Genomic DNA, 20,623 nt, shown 5'->3' on the forward strand with positions numbered 1-20,623 from the left:
ATATGGAGAGTTGTGCTCAGGAGAATCAGGGCTGTTTTGTACAGATTTGCATTCAGAACAAAATCAGCCTTTCAGGATCTCAGGCAGGGCAGAGCTCTGCAGCACCGACAGCTTATCAGAGCCAGCACTTGGCACCTTGGGCTGCAGAAAATACAGGAGCAGGGGAGGCAATGCAAGCACAGAGCCAGGAAGAGCCAGCAATTAAATTGGAAGATAATAAGCAAACATCCTTGTTTTGCCATGGAAATTAAACTTGCAAAACCTCTGGAGGTCCTTAACAACTTGCCCAATAGGATTCTTAAGCAGTCATGGGATCTGTAAAATTTGGGAAAGCTGTGAGAGATCATCTGGGAGGCAGTTTCCAAAAAGCCTCACTCCTGACATAATGAAATCAGTGTTCAGGCAGTATTGAGAGCTTTTATCCATGAAAACAGGGTAATATTTATGTATAGGATGAAAGTGTTGTTAAGCTTACGCTAATAATGCTTTTAAACTCCTTCCCAGCCTCAGGCAAGAACAGACACACTTCTGATTACGCCAAATAAATAGTAATCAGGAAAATTAATTTGCCAAACATATAAAGTGCATCTGCTAAAGCATTTCCACATCTTTGTCTGGCAAGGACTTCCCAGCAAGCTGTCTGTCAAACGTGGCTGCAGCCTTGGCTCTCACCTGTTGTCATTCTGAGCCCCCTCTCATCCCCTGTGTGCTCTGTCTGCTCTCCAGCCTCTCTGCTTCCAGCTCTGGCCTCATCTAAGTGATGTTTACATTTATTTCTCTAAAACTTTCACACATCCACTCATGCTGTTAATGCATCAAGCTGGGCATTATATACAACACTTAGTCCATTTTCCAAAACAGACCAGGGAACAGTGAGCTGAAAAGCTGGCAGCAATTACCAAAATCCATTTTTTCAACATGGCTTTAGTTTCTTTGCTGTATTTTGGAAAATTGAGCTATTATTTCCAATCATTTCTTATGGAACTCTTTTGCACTAAAGCAACATAAATAACTGCAAATGCATCCCTACAAAATGCAAGTGACTATAGGATGCTGGCAAGACAGATGGCAAATCCTATAAAAGCTGTTAAAAAGCTACAGGACATTGAAGTCACATTGAAATCAACACAAAAACCTCTGTAATTAAATGGGACAATGATGGCAGCCCTAATACCCTTGATATAACAGAGCAGTTGGTTGAAAATATCTTTTGGGGTTACCTTGAGACAACACAGGTTAAATTTCAGGTCTGTCTCTGGCCCAGATTTTCTGGAAGACCTTGAACATGCCTGACAGGATCCTCCCTCCTGGCTGGGACCACCTCAGCAGAGCCCTCACCTGTGCCAGCCAGTGCATAAACCATCTGCAATTTAAACCTCTCCCCCAATTCTGAGTGGAGAGAGCTGGGATTGCTCCTGGGAACACCACAGCCAGGGGCAGGATGCAGCAGGAAGCTCTGGCAGGAGGCAGGAATGAGCAGCTACACACATTGTACTGTCACTCCTTCCTCAGCACAGCTGTCTCCAGGCTGCACATCTGGGCAAGTGCTGAGATCCCAATTATGAATGGCCACAGCAGCCTTGAACTCAGCACAAGCTGCAAAATCCCCACAGAGCTCTGTCCCACCACTGCTGACCTGGCAGGAGGAGCTTTGGGCATTAAAAGTACACCCAGAGTACACTGACAACCTTTGTTTCTCTGAGCCACTCTCACACTGAGAGGAGTGGATTGAACCACCCACCCCACCTCTCAAAGCCTTCCCTGCACAAAGGAGTGAAAGATGGAAAGTTCATCAGGCAATGCAGTGATGGCAACTGCAGAGCTACTTCAAAATATAAACACAGCCTTGAACTTCAACATAAACACAGCTTAAGCACAGAGGCTTGGAGTTCTTTGCTGAATCAATACATCAACACCATTATCTTTGCATCTCAGAATACTGAACCTGATTGTTTCCTTGCTGGTGTTTGCATAACCAGCAAATACAAGTCAAGGGAGTTTTCTATTGATGCCAGACTGATTATATTTTTAGTTCTGTCAACAAGCTGACAAAAGACCTCAGGAAAGTCCTGTAATGGTCCTGTGCCTCAGTGCCTTTCTTTTCATACAATCAGCAACACCTCCTTCACAACAGGGCTTCAACAAAGTTATGTTTGATGGGCTCTGATGGAAACCTCTGCAAAACATGCAGAGCTCTTGAACAAATGTCCAGACTATTTCATGTGAAAATGGGGCTGCTGAGGTCAGCTTGCTGATTTAAAAGACTTAAAAAGCTCTGTGGTGGAGAAAGAATAGAAAATGAAGGACATGAGTTGAAAAGTCCCTGACAGTTTCCTCTCGGACAAGGTGAACATGGTCCAAAAATTCTTTATACTTTCTTTTCCTCTCTGCTCTCCCAGAGGTGGGCTTCTATTGTGTATGTGTTGAATGGTAGGTAGATGGGCTGCCTTTGTGGTCACAGGAGGGAGGGAAGGATTTCCTATTGCAGAACAAAGCTGAGTTATTGCTAACAAAGCCCACAACCATGCTGACTGTTAGGAAATGCTGCCTGAATTCTCTGCATGTGGGGTTTGCACAAACTTAAAATTTTGGGAAATTATTTGAATTCAGAAATGTTGTCCTTTCTGGACATCTCTCCCTGGTGCTCAGAACAAAGGACAAAAAAAGATCTTTTTTCTTTCTTTCTCCCTATGACACTTTTCAGTAAGCAAAAATAATAATGAAAACCAGAAAAGGCTAAAGTAGGGATGAGGATCTAGAAGAAATTGTGAACTTCAGGTTGCTCTTGCAAGTTGCCAAACTGCTCTGAGCACAGAAAGATGCTGTTCCATAGTGCACTCACCATTAGTATGTCTGCTGTGATAGCCCAGTTTGAGAACAGAAGAGTTTCTCCGATAAAAATGCAAATCTGTTGTAACAAAACACACAAAAAGGAGAAGATTTATTCACTTGACATTCAGAGGAAAAATAACCTGCCACAAACTTTCTTTTGTTGCTTATTTTTCTCATACCTACACAGCACACTCCTTGTTGCTGTTGTGGTTTATCCTGACTATCAAGAAACCATAGACTTGTATCAGAGCTCTAGAGGGCTGAAATGTTGTTATTGTAAACTAAGTTTATGATCTACACAGCAGCTAGATTAAAGGCTGACACATTTGATTTTAGAAGAACATGAAAAACCAGCATGAAGAGACAGCCCCAGGCTTGCATACTTAGAATCATAGAATTGTTGAGGTTGGAAAAGCCCTTTAAGGATCATCAAGCCCAACTTGCACTATTCTTTTCCAAAAAGCCAGTTAGAAAAGGCAAGAAAGCCACAGCTCCCCAAAGCACAGCCATTTCCATTCCTGGGAACCAGGTTTTGTGTTCAGCTCTGCAGCAAAGCAGCTGAGGAGGATCCCTTCCCTCCCTGGCAGCCTCACACAGGTAAAATCTGCCCAGTGGAGACTAGAATTGACTCTGGGCTCTGCTACATCTGTGTCTTGTGGTGAGATGCAATCCTTGGCTCTGTGGAGATGGTCAGTAAGAGACATCAAAAGCCACAGAACTGCAGGAGTGGCAGCTGTGCCATGATGTGACCACTGCCACTGTCCTTCCCACACACCCTGAGGTTGCCCAAATCCCTCAGACCACCCCATCCCTGCCAGGAATAATGTGCTTTATTTAGCAAGTCTTTTGCACTGACCTACAGAAGCTTCCTCTATTTGTTTCTAAAATTGTCTTTGTTTCCCAAATACTTTCCCTCCCTATCCCCTTTTTCTGTGACTGGATCTGCTTCCTCTGTGATGGTGTCCAAGCCAGTCATTACAGCCCAGCTGCAGTTAGGAAATCTCTATTTCCATTTTCCCACTGCCCATGGAATGGGCTTTCCCTAGAAATGACAACTGCCAAAGTAAGAACACATCCAATAAACCAAGGTGCTCTCAGGAGTTGAAGCCATGTGTCCCATGGGTACCAGATTCATACTCAGACCTGCTCTGAAATCTGTCCTGCTACAGCTTTGCAGCTGCTCTGGCTGGGTTCTGTGGCTGGAGAGACCAAAGTGAGCTTGGCAACAATGGAATCACACTTGTCAATGGAGCATCAACCTGTCCTGCCTGCTCCCAGCACTGCAAACAGGCAAATGCTGCCTTCAGCTGGTGTGAACTGCACACATTTGAACTGCTACAGGCAGCAAGAACGTGTCCCTTGTGCAGGAATTTAGCACAAGTCCTTTAAATAAATCACTGAAATGCTGCAAACTTCAGAGCACACCAGTTCTGAGCTGATGAATGGGTGTTTCAACAATTCATGAAACATGTGATTAATGGGTGGCTACTGGTAAAAGGAAAAGAGGAACAAGAGGAAGATCAAAAAGTAGGATAGAAGGTACATTAAAAAATGTCTGCCCTTCAGCTGCTGATGGGGGCTTGTAAAAATGAGTTCACCCACTGCAAAGGGCATGTGAGGATATGTGGCATTTCTGCAGAAGGGAGGCTCTAGGGAAGCTTCCAGCAAATAGGGCAGCTCCAGAGCAGATGACAGCTCTTGAAATGCTCAGTTTGGACTCCTCACACACTTTTTGAAGCCTCAGTTTACACTGAGACTTCACCTCTGTTTCTGGCTCCAGCTGGGCTGTGTAGCATCTCACCACGTCCATTTGGTGTCTGATTGCTCATCTGTGCTTTTCTGTTTAAGTGATGAGTTAGCCAATCCTGACTCCCAAAAATGATAAATAAAGCAGGTTTCAGAGTGGACACACCAGCAGCTCTCACAGCAAGTTCTAAGCAGGTGACAAATGCCTTCCATGACTGCTTGCAAAGGGTGTATCTGTCAATATCTTCATTATTTGTATTTCTCTCTGCAATGGTGGATAACACACCCTCCTGAATTTGGAGCAATTCTGCCTCCAGCTCAGTTCTGGGCAATATTGATGCCTCAGAAGCAGGCAGGTCACCAACAACATGACAACAGAAAGTCCCTGGGGTTGAGACTAAGATGCTGTCAAAGCTCTCTGGCAAGGTTTTACCTTGGGATTTGCTGTTTCTGCAAGATCATAAAATGTCTTTGAGGAATTGAAATAGATGTTGAAATTGAGGAATTTGGAACAGTGTCAAAGGAAGGCAAAGCAGAGCATCTCTCTCCAGTCACTTGGAGATTTAAACAAGTGTAAAATCTGCAGCTGAAATGTCTCAGCAGTGTGAGATGATGATGCCACACACATAATGGGTTTCCAGGGACAGGTTTGAAAACCAAGTTTCAAAGAGTTTGTATTTCAGGAAAAGTGGGACTTACAGATATGCAAATTGGTGCTTTAAGGAGCTGGATTACAACACACAAATCCACACACTGCAAAGCAAAGTGAGTAAGTGATTGGACTATACAGCCAAGCAAGATAATAAAAGAGAAATACAGGTGTCTGGGCAGCTAAATTATACAGAATTGTTGTTTTAGTCCACCTTGCCAGCCACTTTACCACTGCCAATAATTTACTGCATCAGTATGAAAAGATTGGCTGGAAAAAGTCACCTGCCTACCTGCCTCAAGTGGGAGTGGCTGCTGCAGAATGGGAACAGCAACTGCCCCCAGGGACCAAAACCAATTGCAAGAAAGGACTGAGCAGGAGAGAAATAATACATGTGCTCAGGGGAGGGAGAGGGCAGACAGTACACAGCTTGTAAGGGGCAGGGTGGAAGATAAAACCCATAAAACCAAGAAATGAAAAAGCAAGGGCTCTGCAGGCTCTTGCTGGAGTGCTGAACACTTCATTGAAGCTGATGCCTGTATGAGTAGCAATGAAGCTCTCAGCTGTTGACTAAAGCAGGGAGGAGATGGTGATCTGGTGGCCACTGCAGCTCTCTCTCCCAGTGAGACAGAACATCATCTCATGGGAGCCCACCTAATTGCTTGGAAGTGAGATTTTTAAGGCTCTGAGCCAAGGAGGGTTGCAAAAGCATTCACTGTCAATTTTTGCACGGTGTGATCCATGGCAGAAGCCTAAGGACAGTCACAGTACAGAAGGCTGGCAAATACCACCATGCTGCGGGACAGACACTGCCTTGCCTTCCACAGACACAGAACTCAAGGATGTGAGGCAGCACAAGCTGTCAAGGAAGATATCAGAGACAGGAAAATCAACCCATAAATTTTACTGTATTGTTTCCAGGAGGAGATTTCATCATGGATTTTGAGATAAGGAAGGTAACCTAGCCCATCATTCTGTCCAACATCCACAGAATACTCTTCTCTTCATTATGGACCAATGAGACTTAAAACAAAGAGCAATGAGAAACTGCTACACCATGCAACCTGGCAGTGCAGGTCCCCTACTCCCATTCTCCTTGAAATACAAGGAATTAAACTCTCTGGAAGTCTGCAAGATTGCAACAGCTCTTTGAATGGCATGGGAAAATATGAGTTTGTGTTAGAAACTTGCCTTGGAAAGTCAATTCAGTGTGGCTCTGCTACAATAATGAGACACTGGTAGCTCCAACCCAGACCTGTCCCCTCTTTCTGGGCATCAGGATTCCAGCAGCAGAGAATTTGGGGCTATGGAGAGGCAGAGCTTCTTGCTTCAGCCTAATAGATCACAAACAGGCTCATATTCCCTACACCCCCTCCATATGCAGCTCTAACTTCCTTTGCAAATCATTGACTCCTTATTAGATTTACTGCTCATCCATAATAAAATAAATTGCTTCAAGGATTGTTTAAATGATACAATCTATATTTATATACTTAAACAATGCAGAATAGTCACATGGCTATTAAAAAAATAGAAAAAAAAAAGATAGAAATGAGATTAATAGCCACCTCCTGCTGCACAATTTCTGAAAACAGTATTTCCAGCCTAGAAAGGGAGAAGTTTCTGTATAAAGAGACTGAACACCACAAATGAACATGTCTGTCACTAGGTCTGGGAAAGGAGAAAATCACAGCTCTGTCTGCACAAAGAGGTGGAGGGAGCAGGTGAGGGGTGTGATAGATCAATGAAAGGAGGGTAACCAGTAACACCCTCTCCCAGGTTGTCTGAGGTGAGCATTTTCTGCCAGTTCAAATGTTAGCTCATGGTCACAAACCAGAGACCTGAATCTTAAATAGCCAGAGGAGGTATTCCTGGCTGTGCCTTAATGATTTTGAACTTCCACTCTTTCTGGTTGTGCTTGCCCATAACTGTGGCAACTGCTGAAAGACTCAGCAAATAACCATGGCCAGGCCAGTGTGGAGACACAGAGAAATGAGGAACAGCACTTGGCTGGTCACTTGTACAGAACTCCCCTTGCTGGATGAGCAGGTGCTGCAGTGTGGAATGAAAGGATTTTCAGAAGGGATCCCACTACTCCAAACATCTCATACTTTCCCTTCATAAACTTCTCCCAGGTCCCAGGCTTCTCTCATTCTGATGTTAAAAGGGAAGCAGAGACTTGTTCAGTGCCTGGATTTTTACTCCCTGCTGAAAGCAAGATTCTAGCCCGAGGCTGGATTATTTCAGTTGAGCTTTTCTTTTTCCCCTTAGTCTAACTAAAAGAGGGTTGGTTTAGATGAGATGTGAGGAAGGAGTTTTTTAGAAGGTGGTAAAGCATTGGCACAGGGTGGCCAGGAGGTGGGGGATGCCTCATTCCTGGAAATATTCAGGGCTGGATTGGAGGGGGCTCTTAGCAGCAAAGTCTAGTGCAAGTGGGGGTTGGATGACCTTCAAAAGTCCCTTCCAATCCAAACCATTCTATTTATCTGGATCTATTTGATGTCTTTTAATATAATTCAATTATAAGCACTCAGGGAGGGGCCACATTTTAATCTGCTTTTGTGCAGCATCAAGCACTGTAGGTTCCTGGGCAATGTAATACAGATAACAAATTGAAATTACTGGCTTATTAATACTGGCCTGGTGCAATCCACCTGGTTATGGAAATGAATGGCACTGAAAGGGAGCCAGAAGCTTGCCCACAGACAAATCACACTGTAATTGTCATCTGGTACCACTGCAGCTACATTACCCTCACTGCAAGGGAAGTGCTCAATTTTCCTGTACCAAAACATGAGGCAAGAGCAATAAAGGTGTGGATTGAGGTGCAGATAGAAGAGCCCAAAGGCTGTGGGTTTCCATGGAGCTCTGAATTCTGATGGCAGCAGGGATAAGCAGCTGAGATTTCAGGCACACTTAGACACTGCCAGAATGCCAAGAGGCAAAAAGAAGGACATTCACAAGGGCAAAGAGAACATCCCAGGCTTTCTGCAGGGGACAATGCACACAGCCCTCAAGGAGTTTGGTAGGGTGTTGGGGAAGATGAAACAGGAAAGCCTTATAAATATGATTGTCTGGCAAAAGATTTTGAGAATATGGAAACTATAAGTGAGATTGAAATGAAAGCAAGCTTTGAGATATAACTGGAAAACAATGGTGTGGCCAGCTGAAGGTGATCCCCTTTTGATGGAACAACACCCTCTGCTTGCAGACAGGCCCAAGGGTCAGAGCAGACCCTACAGCTTGGCAGAAGGGGCCCAAAGAGGAGTTTTTAGTGTTTAAAATGTAACACAGTATGGCAATGTAATGATTCTTATAGGCTGTATGTAAATGCCGTAGGATTTGTGTCTTGTACTGGATTGGTTAGTGAGAATGAGAATATTCAACACAGAAGAAGATTTATGGTATTGTAACGGGACCCTCACCCTCTTACCCTTTTACTCTCTTACCCTTTTACTCTCTCACCCCTTTTACTCTCTCACCCTCTCATCCTCTCTGCCCCTCTCCCCTCTCAGTCCTGCTCTGAGCTGTGTTTGGCAGCTCCCAGCAGGGCCCTGCCCCCAGGCCCTTTGCAATAAACCCCAAGTTCCTGCCCTGGCTGCAGAGATCTCTGCTCTCTGTCCATGCCCACCGTGCTACCCAAGGCCCTTACAGTAGGGGCTGGCATATGGAAAGGATTTGACTCACGTAGGCTCCCACGATGCTGCTCTTGGCTGCCACGAAGATCAGACAGATGAAGATGGCTGATCCCAGCATTCCAACAGCACAGACAAGAGGATCAGCTCGCTGGGTCTTGGACCTGCACCATTTGGTGGCTCCTGCCCCTGTGATTACACCCAGGAAGCCAGTGAAGCATGTGATTGCTCCAAAGATCAAACTGTCCAGAAATAAAAAATTTAAAAAAAAGGAATGTAAGAAAGAAAATACGAGAAAGGTGGGAGGATTTTTTTCCCCAAAATGGGCATAGTCTTTGGGTATTATTATTTTATTAGGTTTATAGTATTTTATTAGGTATTATGTATTATTATTATATTAGGTATTATTATTTTATTAGATATTATTTTATTAGGTATAATTATTTTATTAGGTATTATTATTTTATTAGACATTAGGTATTATTATTTTATTATGTATTCTTATTTTATTAATAATAATATAATTATTAGGGTAAATTGACTAATTTGCACAATTTGCATAATGGCTTTGCAAATTTTAAATAATACAAATGCTCATGGTTTTAGCCCTTTCCCCCTGCAATTAAGAAAAACACAGCATGTGAAATTTATTATTGTACAAAGGTTTTGATCTATGGGCAGAGGAGTGCAAAGGGCTCCCACTACTTCCTTGGGTGAAACTGGGGTTCCTAGGAAGAGCCCTGAACAGCTAATTATGTAAACACAAACTAATTAATAACCTTTCATTGATCCTGTGAGGGGAAATCATGGACAGGCACCAGGAAGCTTCAGGGCAAGGAAATCTAACAAGACTCTTAAACACCAGTGATTTCCAACATACTTTGACTTTATAACTCCTTTCAGGCCACTTCAAAGCAGCTTTTTGCTGTTAGGTAACACATTTGAAATGAGTTAATTTCAATTTAAAGAGCCATGAGGATTCTCCATATGATATGCACAGGACTTGGATTACAGGGTCTTGGGCAACCACATCAGAGTAACTTGAGGACAGTTCAAAACTGAGGTGTCATCAAGGAGGGGGAAATTCTCTTTGTAAACAGCAGACAGGCAGTCAGGCTGGAGCTGTGTGCTTTGCTCACTGCATTTTTGTGGAACAGCCTGAGCTTGCCTGCTGGACACTCTGGTTGATGGACTCCACACCACTAACTGCTTTAATTGAGATGGGATTATGTTATGGCAAGAAGGTTTCCCTAACATTATTTTCTCTCATGAGCTAAAAAGCAAAAGATCTGACAAAAGGCTCTTTTAGTATCCTTTATTTACCTGAAGGAATGCTTTTATAGCATTTCCTGGTTTGTACCCCATTGTAAATCACAAAATGAAGAATTACTTTTCACAGCTTATGTGTTGCAAGTGATATTCCATAACCAGGACTGAAAACAAAACCACTGTAAAGCATCAAAAACTCCAGCCCAAAGTGTCCCAGATCTCTGGGACATTCTTCAGCAAAACTCAGCACACACAGCAGTTTACAGAGCAATAAAACAGAGAAGTCCTGCCTCACACAGAAACAAAAGCCTTCAGGATTAGTCCCTGCAGCTTTAGGGAAACCATTCCAACCTCTGAATTACAGGCACCACTGGGGCCTCCTCACCTGCTATCACAGATGGGTCTTAAGGAACCAAATTCTCAGCTCTCCAAACATCCTCCTTAGAGGATTTCTCTTTTCTGCTCTACACCACAGCCTGGGAACTAAGACAGAGCTGAGGTCACTGCTTCTCCCTTGGTTTGACTTCATGCAATGAAGAAGAGAAATAAAGCCTAGTTTACAATCCCAGCATTTCCTATCATTGTTACAAGGACCTGGAGGAAATGACAGACATTCTAGTACCCTGTCTCTGTGGGACTTGCCTGTTTCCTCTGGTAAATAACCCCCACCCCCTCTCCCCCTGTGTAAAGCAGCTGACCCTGGCTCTCACCTATCTTTGGTGCCACAGGGCTGGGAGCTGCAGGTCTCTGCTGTCTTCTGCACCACCTGTGCTCTGTGAAGGTACAGAGGGATCCACATTCCAAGTGCCCCCGTGGCAAAGGAGACAGCTGAGGTGGCCAGGGATGAGAACACATAGCTGCGGCTGGGAGACAGAACCAAGAGAAGGTTTGGTGACAAAAATGGAAAAGCAGAACCCCCATGCAGGAGCCAGAGCTTCAGTGACAAAGCCCTGTGTCTCCCACACTTGCCACCTCCCTTTGCCAAGGGCAAGAGGTAACAGAAGGTACAAAGGAATGGAGAATAAGAAGCATGGAAGGTTCACATGTGATGCTCCACTGATAATAATAAACTGAACCCATCAGAGATGCTACACAGCTCTGTGCCAAGGGTCTGCTTGAGAAGACAATCAGTACTTGGTCACTAAGACAGGATATGTGACTTACAGGGCTGTCACCCTAATGTCACCTGTTTACTTGAAGGAGCAGTTTCACTTCTCCCTCCCTATCCATACCACCATATGGTTACTACTTACATAAACTACCAAAAGCATAGAAATAATGATAAATTTTCTCACATCGCTTTTCACAGTCCTTTGGCACTGGATGACAATACCAGGCAGGTATTCTAGCCAGTAGTTCCATCACAAGTTTCCCATCAGAATTACAAGATAACCCTGAATTCAGAAGTGAAAGTATTTGCACATTCACAGGCCAGACTTCTGGAAGGAAGTGCAGCTGCTGAAGCACTTGTGAGCATGTGAACCTTTATGCACACATAGAGTGCCCAAGCACATTCAGTTCTCATGGATTCAGCCACGTGTGGTAGTTCACATATATTTAAACTTGCCATAGTGCAAGCTTCTGTGTGGTTTTTTATCTCAAATTGCTAAAACTCTCTTTTCCCACTCAGCAGAATAGCTCTTTTAAAGAAGAAAATGGATCTAAGTGTCTGAGCAGCAGTGGCACAACAATTAATACAGGAACACAGCAATTTCTACACTTCAAAAGCCCTGATTTGTGTGAAGTATGAGCCAAGCAAAGCAAGCTTTTTCTTAGATGCCAATCTTGGAAAGGTTAGAGCAAAACTTGGAATTCATCATTGTCACAGCAGTCAATACCTCATGTAACTGTGATTTTCTTCCTTAAGTCCACAGACTAAACTTCCTGCAACTCCCTGCATGTCATCACTTTCCAGTCTCACTGTGCTAAATCCAGACCATTGGATGTTCCAATTAAGCATTAGAGGCAAACCATGGTTTTTACTCATGCTCTTACTTTCTAATCAAGGCTTTCATGTCTCTCAGCCACGAAGTCCGAGCCTTCAGCTGCCCCCCAAGCTGTTCAGCATTTCCTCTTTTAGCAGCAGGCACAAATATCAAGATGAGTGTCCCTGTTATCATTCCCAGGAGTGGAGATACCTGCAAGAAAGGAGCAGAGAGTTAGGGAATTAGGAGCCAGGAGGGTTTGCTTTGACTGGTCAGGAAGAAGCAGAATTCATCCTTTTGGTTTCAGTGGCTGCTCCTCTCAGCCAGTCAGAACCTGCAAGAATTGAGGCATCTGCTCCTGTCCTTCCTCCAGGTCGTTCCCTGGACTCTCTTATCTCACTCTGGACACATGCAGCTTCGAAAATACCCTGAGTAAGGCTGTCCATTGTGTTAATAAGTACCAAGATTCATCTAAGCATGATTCTTGAGTGATGTTTAACTCTTGGGAAACCTGCTCCCAGCTGGGCTGAGAGACCAGCTGGCTTCTGGGTGAGTGCAGAGGCCATTTAATGGCAATTAGACCAGCTGAAAGATTTTTGGGTGTAGTAAACATGCTTTGAACACCCCTGCTTGATACACATCCCTCTTCCAGCTAACCCACAATGGCTTCCTGTTTTCAGGCATCTTCCTCAGCACAAAAGACCAAGAAACACTGAAAATTCAGGCTGGAAGATAGGGAAACAACACATTCAAGGGCTTGGTTTCCCAATATCCAACCCTTTCTCCCAAGCACTAGGCAAAAATACAAAGATCACACAGCATTTTGCAAGCTATAAGAACAGTTCTTGTTTTGACAAGAATTGTTTCGAAATTCCATCATTGTCAGAATGGAAAATAGCTCCATCAGGAAAATAGGAACATGGATTTCACTGACGTATCATCTCATTGAGACATGCTACTTAAAAATAATTCCTGTCCAAGAAAAAAAAACAACAACAACAACAAAAAAACCCAAAACAAAGCAAAATAAAACAAAGAAAAAAAAGACAAATAAACAAAAAACCCAAACCCACTTCCATTATTAACCTAAGAATGGCCTTTACACATGGAGCAGTGTTTCCTATCCAAAGATGACAAACTCACAATCCTTCTAGGGAAGGAAAGACAAAAGTATTTCAGTATTTAAAAGTCAGGAGAACCACTCATCCAGGAATATACTGAAGCCTGACACAGTATCCTTATGACAGGTGAACAGAAGACACAGAACTGGTAAAAAGTACTGGAAATGCTGTTTTTTCTACAGCCAGATGACTGCAAGTGTCTTTGATTTTTATCTAAAAGCATAAGTACCCATCAGGACAATATCCTTGGGCACTCAGTAATGCTGCAATGAAACACTTGCTTTATTGTAGGATCCAGAGACAAAGCTGCCACTTGTCCATGTGCCCTGCTGTGTTTTTCAGCCCATTGAAGTGTGGATTATTCCTGACCTCTTCTGTATTTGGAGCCCACAGGAGATCACAGAGGGAAGCATCATCTTGGGGAGTCATTCCCATCTTGTAAGAGCACATAATTGCCATAGGGATGGAAGCTGCTTTACACTGATGTCTGGATGCTATTTATATGTGCTGTGTGACTACAAAGTCTGAGCAATGGTGTCTAAGGCAACCCCACAGATGTGTGCAGCTCATCAGATTCCCCAGATTTTGTACAGCCAGGGAATCCTGCACCAATGTGTCATTTATAGAGGAAATCATGAGCTGTAAGGGGTACAGTCTTGCAGACAGCCTGAATTTCTCAGGATAACTATGAAGACACCACCTGAAAAGTTCTAGTAATGATCTCTTTTCACAGATTAACCACTTGGGTTTAACAGACAGATTTGATTTTCCAAGAGTGCTCCAGTTAAAGCCCTGCTGACCAGAGGACAGGCTTTGGGGTTTTTACTTCTTGTGTTCACCTCTGCTCCAAAGTTCATGTTACTCTTAATTATTTCTGCTAATGAGGCAGCATCCTCCTGGTGGGAAGCTTTAGGCTACTCCACTTTCCACTCTGGTGCACAGCTGGAAATTGCCCTCCACTCTCCCAGATGAACATTCACGGTGATGCTCCTGGCTTTGCTTACCCTGGGCATGGCCTGTGTCACAGAGGATGTATTTGCTTCAGATGGGAACCCTTGCATTTCATCACCAAGTGTTATAAACAGTGCTGGCCTGAGCTTCATGAGCTTTATGGTCTCCATGAAGAGCCAGAGCCAGAGAATGCACCTCACATGCCACCCTCAGCACCAAAGGTCAGAAACCAGCGCTGCTGGGCCACTTCCTCCCAGCTCTTTCAAGACATCTTTGTGTGCAGAAGCTGTTTGTGAGCATGTCACTGGAGTGGATTATCTTTTCAGCCCATTTATCAGGGTCCCAAGAGGCTAAAATAGAAGGAAATGGAGTGTCTCAGGGCAGAAAAACAAGCGGAAACTGGAACAAAGTGTTTTTTCCTCAAAGCCGGAAGCCATTCTCAGAGTTTCTTGACAGCAGGAGACTGAAAGACTGTGGAGTTGATTTAAGGCCAATGCCTCGTCTTCCTGCCCCCATCAAAAAGTCATGATTGATTGATTGATAGCAAAGTGATTGGAAAATTCTTGCTCCCAAGCAGGGAAAACTCCAAGTCCCACAAGCCCACAAATCTTTGCTTAGAAAGTGCATCTGCCATACACTCACCATCCACAGAGGTAATCTCCAATCCTTCACCTTTCAGATACAATAACATGTTGAGCCATTGTGTGATGGAACTCTTGCTAACACTAATCAACCAATTAACTCTCATTAAGATGTGCCATTAAGAGGAACTTACCCGCAGTGCCCAGTGCCAGTCTCCAGCAACCTGCTTCACACTGGAGCCAGTGATGTACCCCAAGCCACTGCAAGAAAGGCCAAGAGAGAGTTGGTCAGAGCTTGAAGTGTGCCACACTCACAGCTGTTCTTAGACAAAGGCAGAGAGGCACAACCAACTGTGTGTCCTCAGCTCCCTTGTCCTACAGGAAGAAATATGGGGATTGAAGCAGATGGTGGATGGTATGTGACTCTACCCAGCAGTGCTGATCTAAAAATGTCCAAATCTGATGGAAATTTAGAAGTTTATGGCTGACCTTTCAATCTACAGTGGATGGAAAGAAAGACTTAAAAAGAATTTATTTCCCAATTTTACTTCTACATCAGGCCTTTCTCTGTACTCATATGAATATTGAACAATTTTATGTTCAAGCTTTCAGTTAAAAAGTGCCCTTCAAGGATAGGCCATACTCCATCATTAGATTTTTCTCTTCTTGTCACTAAATAGTACTTGGCTCTAATTAAGCAGGAAGAGTCTATTTTCTGTTAGCTTGGAAGAAAACTCAAGAAGAACATGCAAGTTTGATGGGAGACCTTCAGCCACATGTAAGACAAAAGGTGCATCAAAAGGTGAACATAGCCACATTTCTCTCAACATGAACTGAAGGTAAACACTCTTTTTCAAACCTGCTGCATTTGTTGCTGAGATTGCCTTGGCTAAAAGTTGCCAGGATTGCAGTGGGGCAACTGTGAGCCCCTCCCCAGACCCCCCTTCCTTTACTGAAGAATCTGCTAAGCTTTGGAGGTTGTCAGCTGTAACCTCCCTATAACTGGACATCTTACCCACTCAGGCCCCCAAATCAAGCCATGAATCATCACAGACTGGTTTGGGTTGGGAAGGAACTTAAAATCCATCCAGTGCCACCCCTCCCATGGGCAGGGACACCTCCCACTGTCCCAGGCTGCTCCAAGCCCTGCCAGCCTTGGGCACTTCCAGGGATCCAGGGGCAGCCCCAGCTGCTCTGGGAATCTGTGCCAGGGCTTCACCACCTTCACAGGGAAGAATTTCTTCCCAATATCCAATCAAAACCTCTTTCAGTTTACAGCCCTTGTCCTGTCCTCCATGGCTTTGTAATCCACGCTGCTGCTGGATATTGAGACAATGAAGTTCTAGAATCAGGCTCAACAGGATTAATATTTGTAATTTCTTTTTTGTTCATTGAATTTTCTATGTGAATACTTGGAATTCATGATCCTCTTGGCAAAATACTCTTTTCACCAGTTAAGGATCTGTTTCCCTCTATTTCCTCAAGAGCAAAAGGATGTTTGTGAGTTTTATCTCACAGGTAAGTGCTCCAGCTTGTAAAATGCACCACCAGAAGTTTTTCTCTGAGTTTGGAACCTGTTGCCCATGGATTCCCTGCTGGAAATGAACCCATACTGCCCTTTTCCCCAGGATATTGTCCAGCTCTGGGAAATGGTATGCAAACTATGCAAAGCCACCTTGCTGACAATACCACAATAGAGGGTCAGCCATTATTTTAAAAAATAAAAATAATGACAGATTCCCTCCTGTCCCAACAATCAGATACTGTGTTGTGCTGATAAAGAAATTCCACTGAGAGAAAAAGTCAGTTAAAATATTTTTATTCCATTTCCACCCATTGCTGTAAAAATGGAGGAAGAAAACTAAATAAACCAACAACAAACTTCCCATTAGTTCCCAAAAGTCACACATGAACCAGTAACAGGGCCAAAAAAGAATCTAATTCCTGCAACTAATTAGTCACTGCTCACAATATTTTCCTGTCTACATTCCAGTCAAGGTCAAGAACTATCATCATTAGCAATTTCAGATCCATGTGAGTTTATTTCAGAGAAAAGCCATAAGGAGATTGAAGGATCTTTGTGTCACTTACCTGCCCAGAGGAATTGCAAAGTAGAAAACAGAGAGCATCAGGGTCCTTGTGTTTTTGGTGAACAGGTCTCCAATGATGGTTGGTGCAATAGTAGAGTAACTCGCTTCACCAATGCCAACCAAACCCCGGGACAGCACAAAGAGCCAGAAATACTGAGAAAAGAAATTGAAACATTAGCAGGTCTCCCCTTGGCTCTTTTAATTCAGGACAGCAATCAGTGAAATACAAATTCATGTGACTGGAAAATGATGCTCCTGTATGCATTTATTTTTAGAACTCTATATTTATTATATATTTTTGGAACTTCAGAGCTGTTTCATTTGTCTTTTGCCCAGAAGAAAGGGATGATAATTTTTGTGAAGATTTATAGGCATGAAAGAAAAGTAATAATAAAACATTTACTCAGTGACATTCAAGAACATTTCCTAAAGGAGGCAGAAGACCCCCAGTTTGTTGCCAGATCCCAGCTCACTCTTGCTGCTTTGGGAAGGCCTGGGGAGGTGGGTGAGTGTAACAAACCGTGCTCTGGGATCCAGGAACAGCAACTCCTGCTGAGCACAGCCATCCTCCCCAGCGTGCCAAGGACAGTCCTACTGGGAAATCCTAAAGGCTCTGCAAAGTTGGGATAGAGTGGAACCCGAAATTCCCCAAACTGAATGTCCTTCTTCCTTGAAAGCTATGGAGTAAGAGAATCTTTTAAAGCTGCTGAGCACCCATCTCACTCCACTTGCCTTGAACAGCAGCACACACCTCCCCAAAACTGTCAGAGGTGACCTGAGCTTTACTGGGAACCCAGGAACATCCATGTCCTCTGTAAGCAGGGAATGACCCAGAGGCTCACAGGGCAGTGCATGCAGGAGGCATTCAGCTGCCCAGGGAGCACCTGCCTGTCTGGCTGAAGGGCAATCCCACAGGATGAGGATATATCAAAAAACAGGTGACCCCAACATCTGGGAATGATTGGCATCTGACTCCATTCATCCAGAATTATGAACTTTATTAAAATTATATTATATTATATTATATTATATTATATTATATTATATTATATTATATTATATTATATTATATTATATTATATTATATTATATTATATTATATTATATTATATTATATTATATTATATTATATTATATTATATTGATACTATACTAAGACACGTACTAAAGAAAACTCATGACTGTCTCCAGACAGTCAGGACACAGTTTTTTCCAACTGGCCAAGGAAACAAAACAATCCTCAGCAAAATCCAATTTACAAATCACTTCAGGTAAACAATCTTCCTAATATTCCACATGTGCAAAAACAACAGGAGCAGCAAGTAAAGATAAGAATTGTTTTCTCTTTCTTCTCTCTGTTCAGAGAACATGAATGCCACAAGGATACACTTCATATTCAGCACAACTCAGTCTAAAATGGTCAAAAAGAATTTGCTTATCCAATAGAAATTTTTTAATGGCCCATTTCAATCAACACTTTCATGAACTGTGAGGACCTGATTTTCAACCTCAGCTCTTTCACTGCCCCTGCAGTTTCCTGAGTGCAGGCTAAGACACAATGCTTTGATGCCTGAATACCAGATACATGAGAACAAGCAAACTCTCAGCCATCTAAGCAGCTTGAGCTACACCCAGAAATAATTGCAGGGACAGAAATGAAGCAGTCACTGCAGAAAGTTGTAAGCACAGGGAAATCTATTTCTACAAATTTAACCTCTATAAATCCTCAATTTGCTGTCATTATTCTGCAGATCATTTGTGAGAAGAACAGCAGGGATTTACACTGAAGGAAGGCAAGCTTAAATTAGATATTAAGAAGAAATTCTTCCCTGTGAGGGTGGTGAGGCCCTGGCACAGGGTGCCCAGAGGAGCTGTGGCTGCCCCATCCCTGGAAGTGTCTAAGGCAAGGTTAGATGGAGCTTGGAGCAACCTGGGGAAGGTGTCCCTGCCATGGCAGGGGGTGGGATGGGATGAATTTTAAGTTCCTCTGTGATTCTATGCTTATGATGTGTCCTTAAGCATGAAAGTGCTTTGGGAAAAATGAGCAATTACCAATTCTCCTTCTTCAAATAGGAAAAAGACAAGGAAATGACTGATTTTGTGCCCTACAGCAAAGCCAAGCTAGAGTCCAAGTCTCATTCACAAACATGGAAAATGCCATGCAGACTCCAAGCCACGTGCCTCAGCCATAAATACATCCATCAGCAGACAAAAATCTACCACTGACACGTTTGCATTGTTCTGCTCACCGTAATCCCTGGCTGAAAAGAACATTTTGAGAATTCCAACAGCCACAAAAAAACAAAATACTTTCGTGTACTCTTCACTTCCTCATATTTTGGTGTGAATTGTGGAGCAATATGCATTTTCTGCAGGAATACAAGTTCCTTGTTTGCTGGCAGGGTGTGTGCAGTGCTGCTCACATTCATGCATCTCCCACAAGCTGCACATACGTAACTCACACACGTGGGTGTGAGCAGAAAGGGCAATACCGTGACTCAAATGATTTAATTTCTGTCAATTTCCCAATGCTCAACCACTCCACTGCAGAAATATGCTGGCAGTCATTGGTGCACAGGTAACCAATGTATTCTGAATGAGCAACAGTATTTCTAACGTGCTGAAAGGCTTAGTCATGCAGAATTAGAAAGCAGGGAGCTGCAGGCTGGCTGTGGTTTCTGAGGAAGATCTGGATCCCAGAGAGGGTGACAGGCAAAGTAGTCACCAGCCTGGGATGAAATGGGTAGTGTCACCTACAACTGAAGAATGACAAGTTTGTAAATGCACTGGATGTTCCTCAAATTGGAAATACCTACAGAAAAATGTCACAGTTTTGTGCTCACCAGCTGGTATTGCCCCCAGTGAATGCACTGGGTAGGAATTTCCTCCAAACAATGCTGTGAGAAGGTTCCTCTTACAATCCTTGTGCAAAGCAGGAAAGCTGTGCCAAGTACTCCTTTTGTGGTAGAGTGACTCATTTTCATCAATACCATGGAATCAGATGCCCAATAGCATGAAATCATCTGCAACAAGTCATGTCCACTCTTCTCTCTCAGTTCCTCCTCAAATCCCTCTCCTTGGTTTATCCCATGCTGACACACTCCAAATATCTGTTTAATATTTAAACTATGTTTTTTGAAGCAGTGGTATTCAAACTTAAGTAATAAGATTTTTACTTCATCTGGGAATAAAAGCATTCTTAAAAAACATAATCCACATAAAGACCTGAATAGTATTGCCCTTCTGAGATCAGATATTCAAGACTACAGACCATCCAGCCATCTAGTTGTGATAACTGGATTAAACATACAAAAATCTAAAACAATTTAGGGAATTATTTATAGTTGGTTCTATACTGTGCCTGGTTTTGGAGCTCTATATCTAGGATTAAAGAGCTAATTCCTCTTCTTACCAGTTCTTACAGATCTTTGGCTAGCATGGATCCTGTTGGAACTCATATGATAAAATTATTTTGCTAAAATGAGCTGGGACCCCGATCTTCCATCTCTAATCAGTCACTCAAAAATTCTGTTTTAGCTGTCTCTGAAGAGGGACAGCTGTGGAGCTCCCCAAGGCAAAAAGGGGTCCCATCCATGACAGGCCTTGTCTGTTTGTTTTCCATATAAGAAGAAAAAAAAATACAAACAACAAAACAACTCTAAAATTCTTACTCTACTGCTCATTTGGACCACAGGCGTTCCATGAACCACTCAGAAACTGGTCCCAAAACCACTCCACATGCAATACAGACAACTGCTATTTTTTGTGTACATTTATACACATCCACCCATGAACATCCCTTTTCCTCTCCAAGTGTATGAGGA

General features: G+C 43.2%; 1 protein-coding gene across 3 annotated transcripts in view; it reads right to left on the reverse strand.

Moving 5' to 3' along the window:
* Positions 1-20,623, reverse strand: part of LOC131091487 (sphingosine-1-phosphate transporter SPNS2-like) — a 134,323-nt gene that overhangs the window by 33,903 nt on the left and 79,797 nt on the right. For all 3 annotated transcript variants that reach the window (XR_009115399.1, XR_009115398.1, XM_058037586.1), the window contains exons 4-9: positions 16,801-16,952; positions 14,904-14,970; positions 12,127-12,269; positions 10,842-10,994; positions 8,915-9,104; positions 2,843-2,908 (exon numbers count right to left, since the gene is read on the reverse strand). Coding sequence is in view for 1 of the 3 variants with exons in the window: in XM_058037586.1 (XP_057893569.1) it covers positions 2,843-2,908; positions 8,915-9,104; positions 10,842-10,994; positions 12,127-12,269; positions 14,904-14,970; positions 16,801-16,952 (771 nt within the window). In the remaining 2 variants the exon portion in view is untranslated. The remainder of the gene's footprint in view (positions 1-2,842; positions 2,909-8,914; positions 9,105-10,841; positions 10,995-12,126; positions 12,270-14,903; positions 14,971-16,800; positions 16,953-20,623) is intronic.

The sequence above is a fragment of the Melospiza georgiana genome, chromosome 19, assembly GCF_028018845.1.
Source record: "Melospiza georgiana isolate bMelGeo1 chromosome 19, bMelGeo1.pri, whole genome shotgun sequence".
Lineage (NCBI taxonomy): Eukaryota > Metazoa > Chordata > Aves > Passeriformes > Passerellidae > Melospiza > Melospiza georgiana.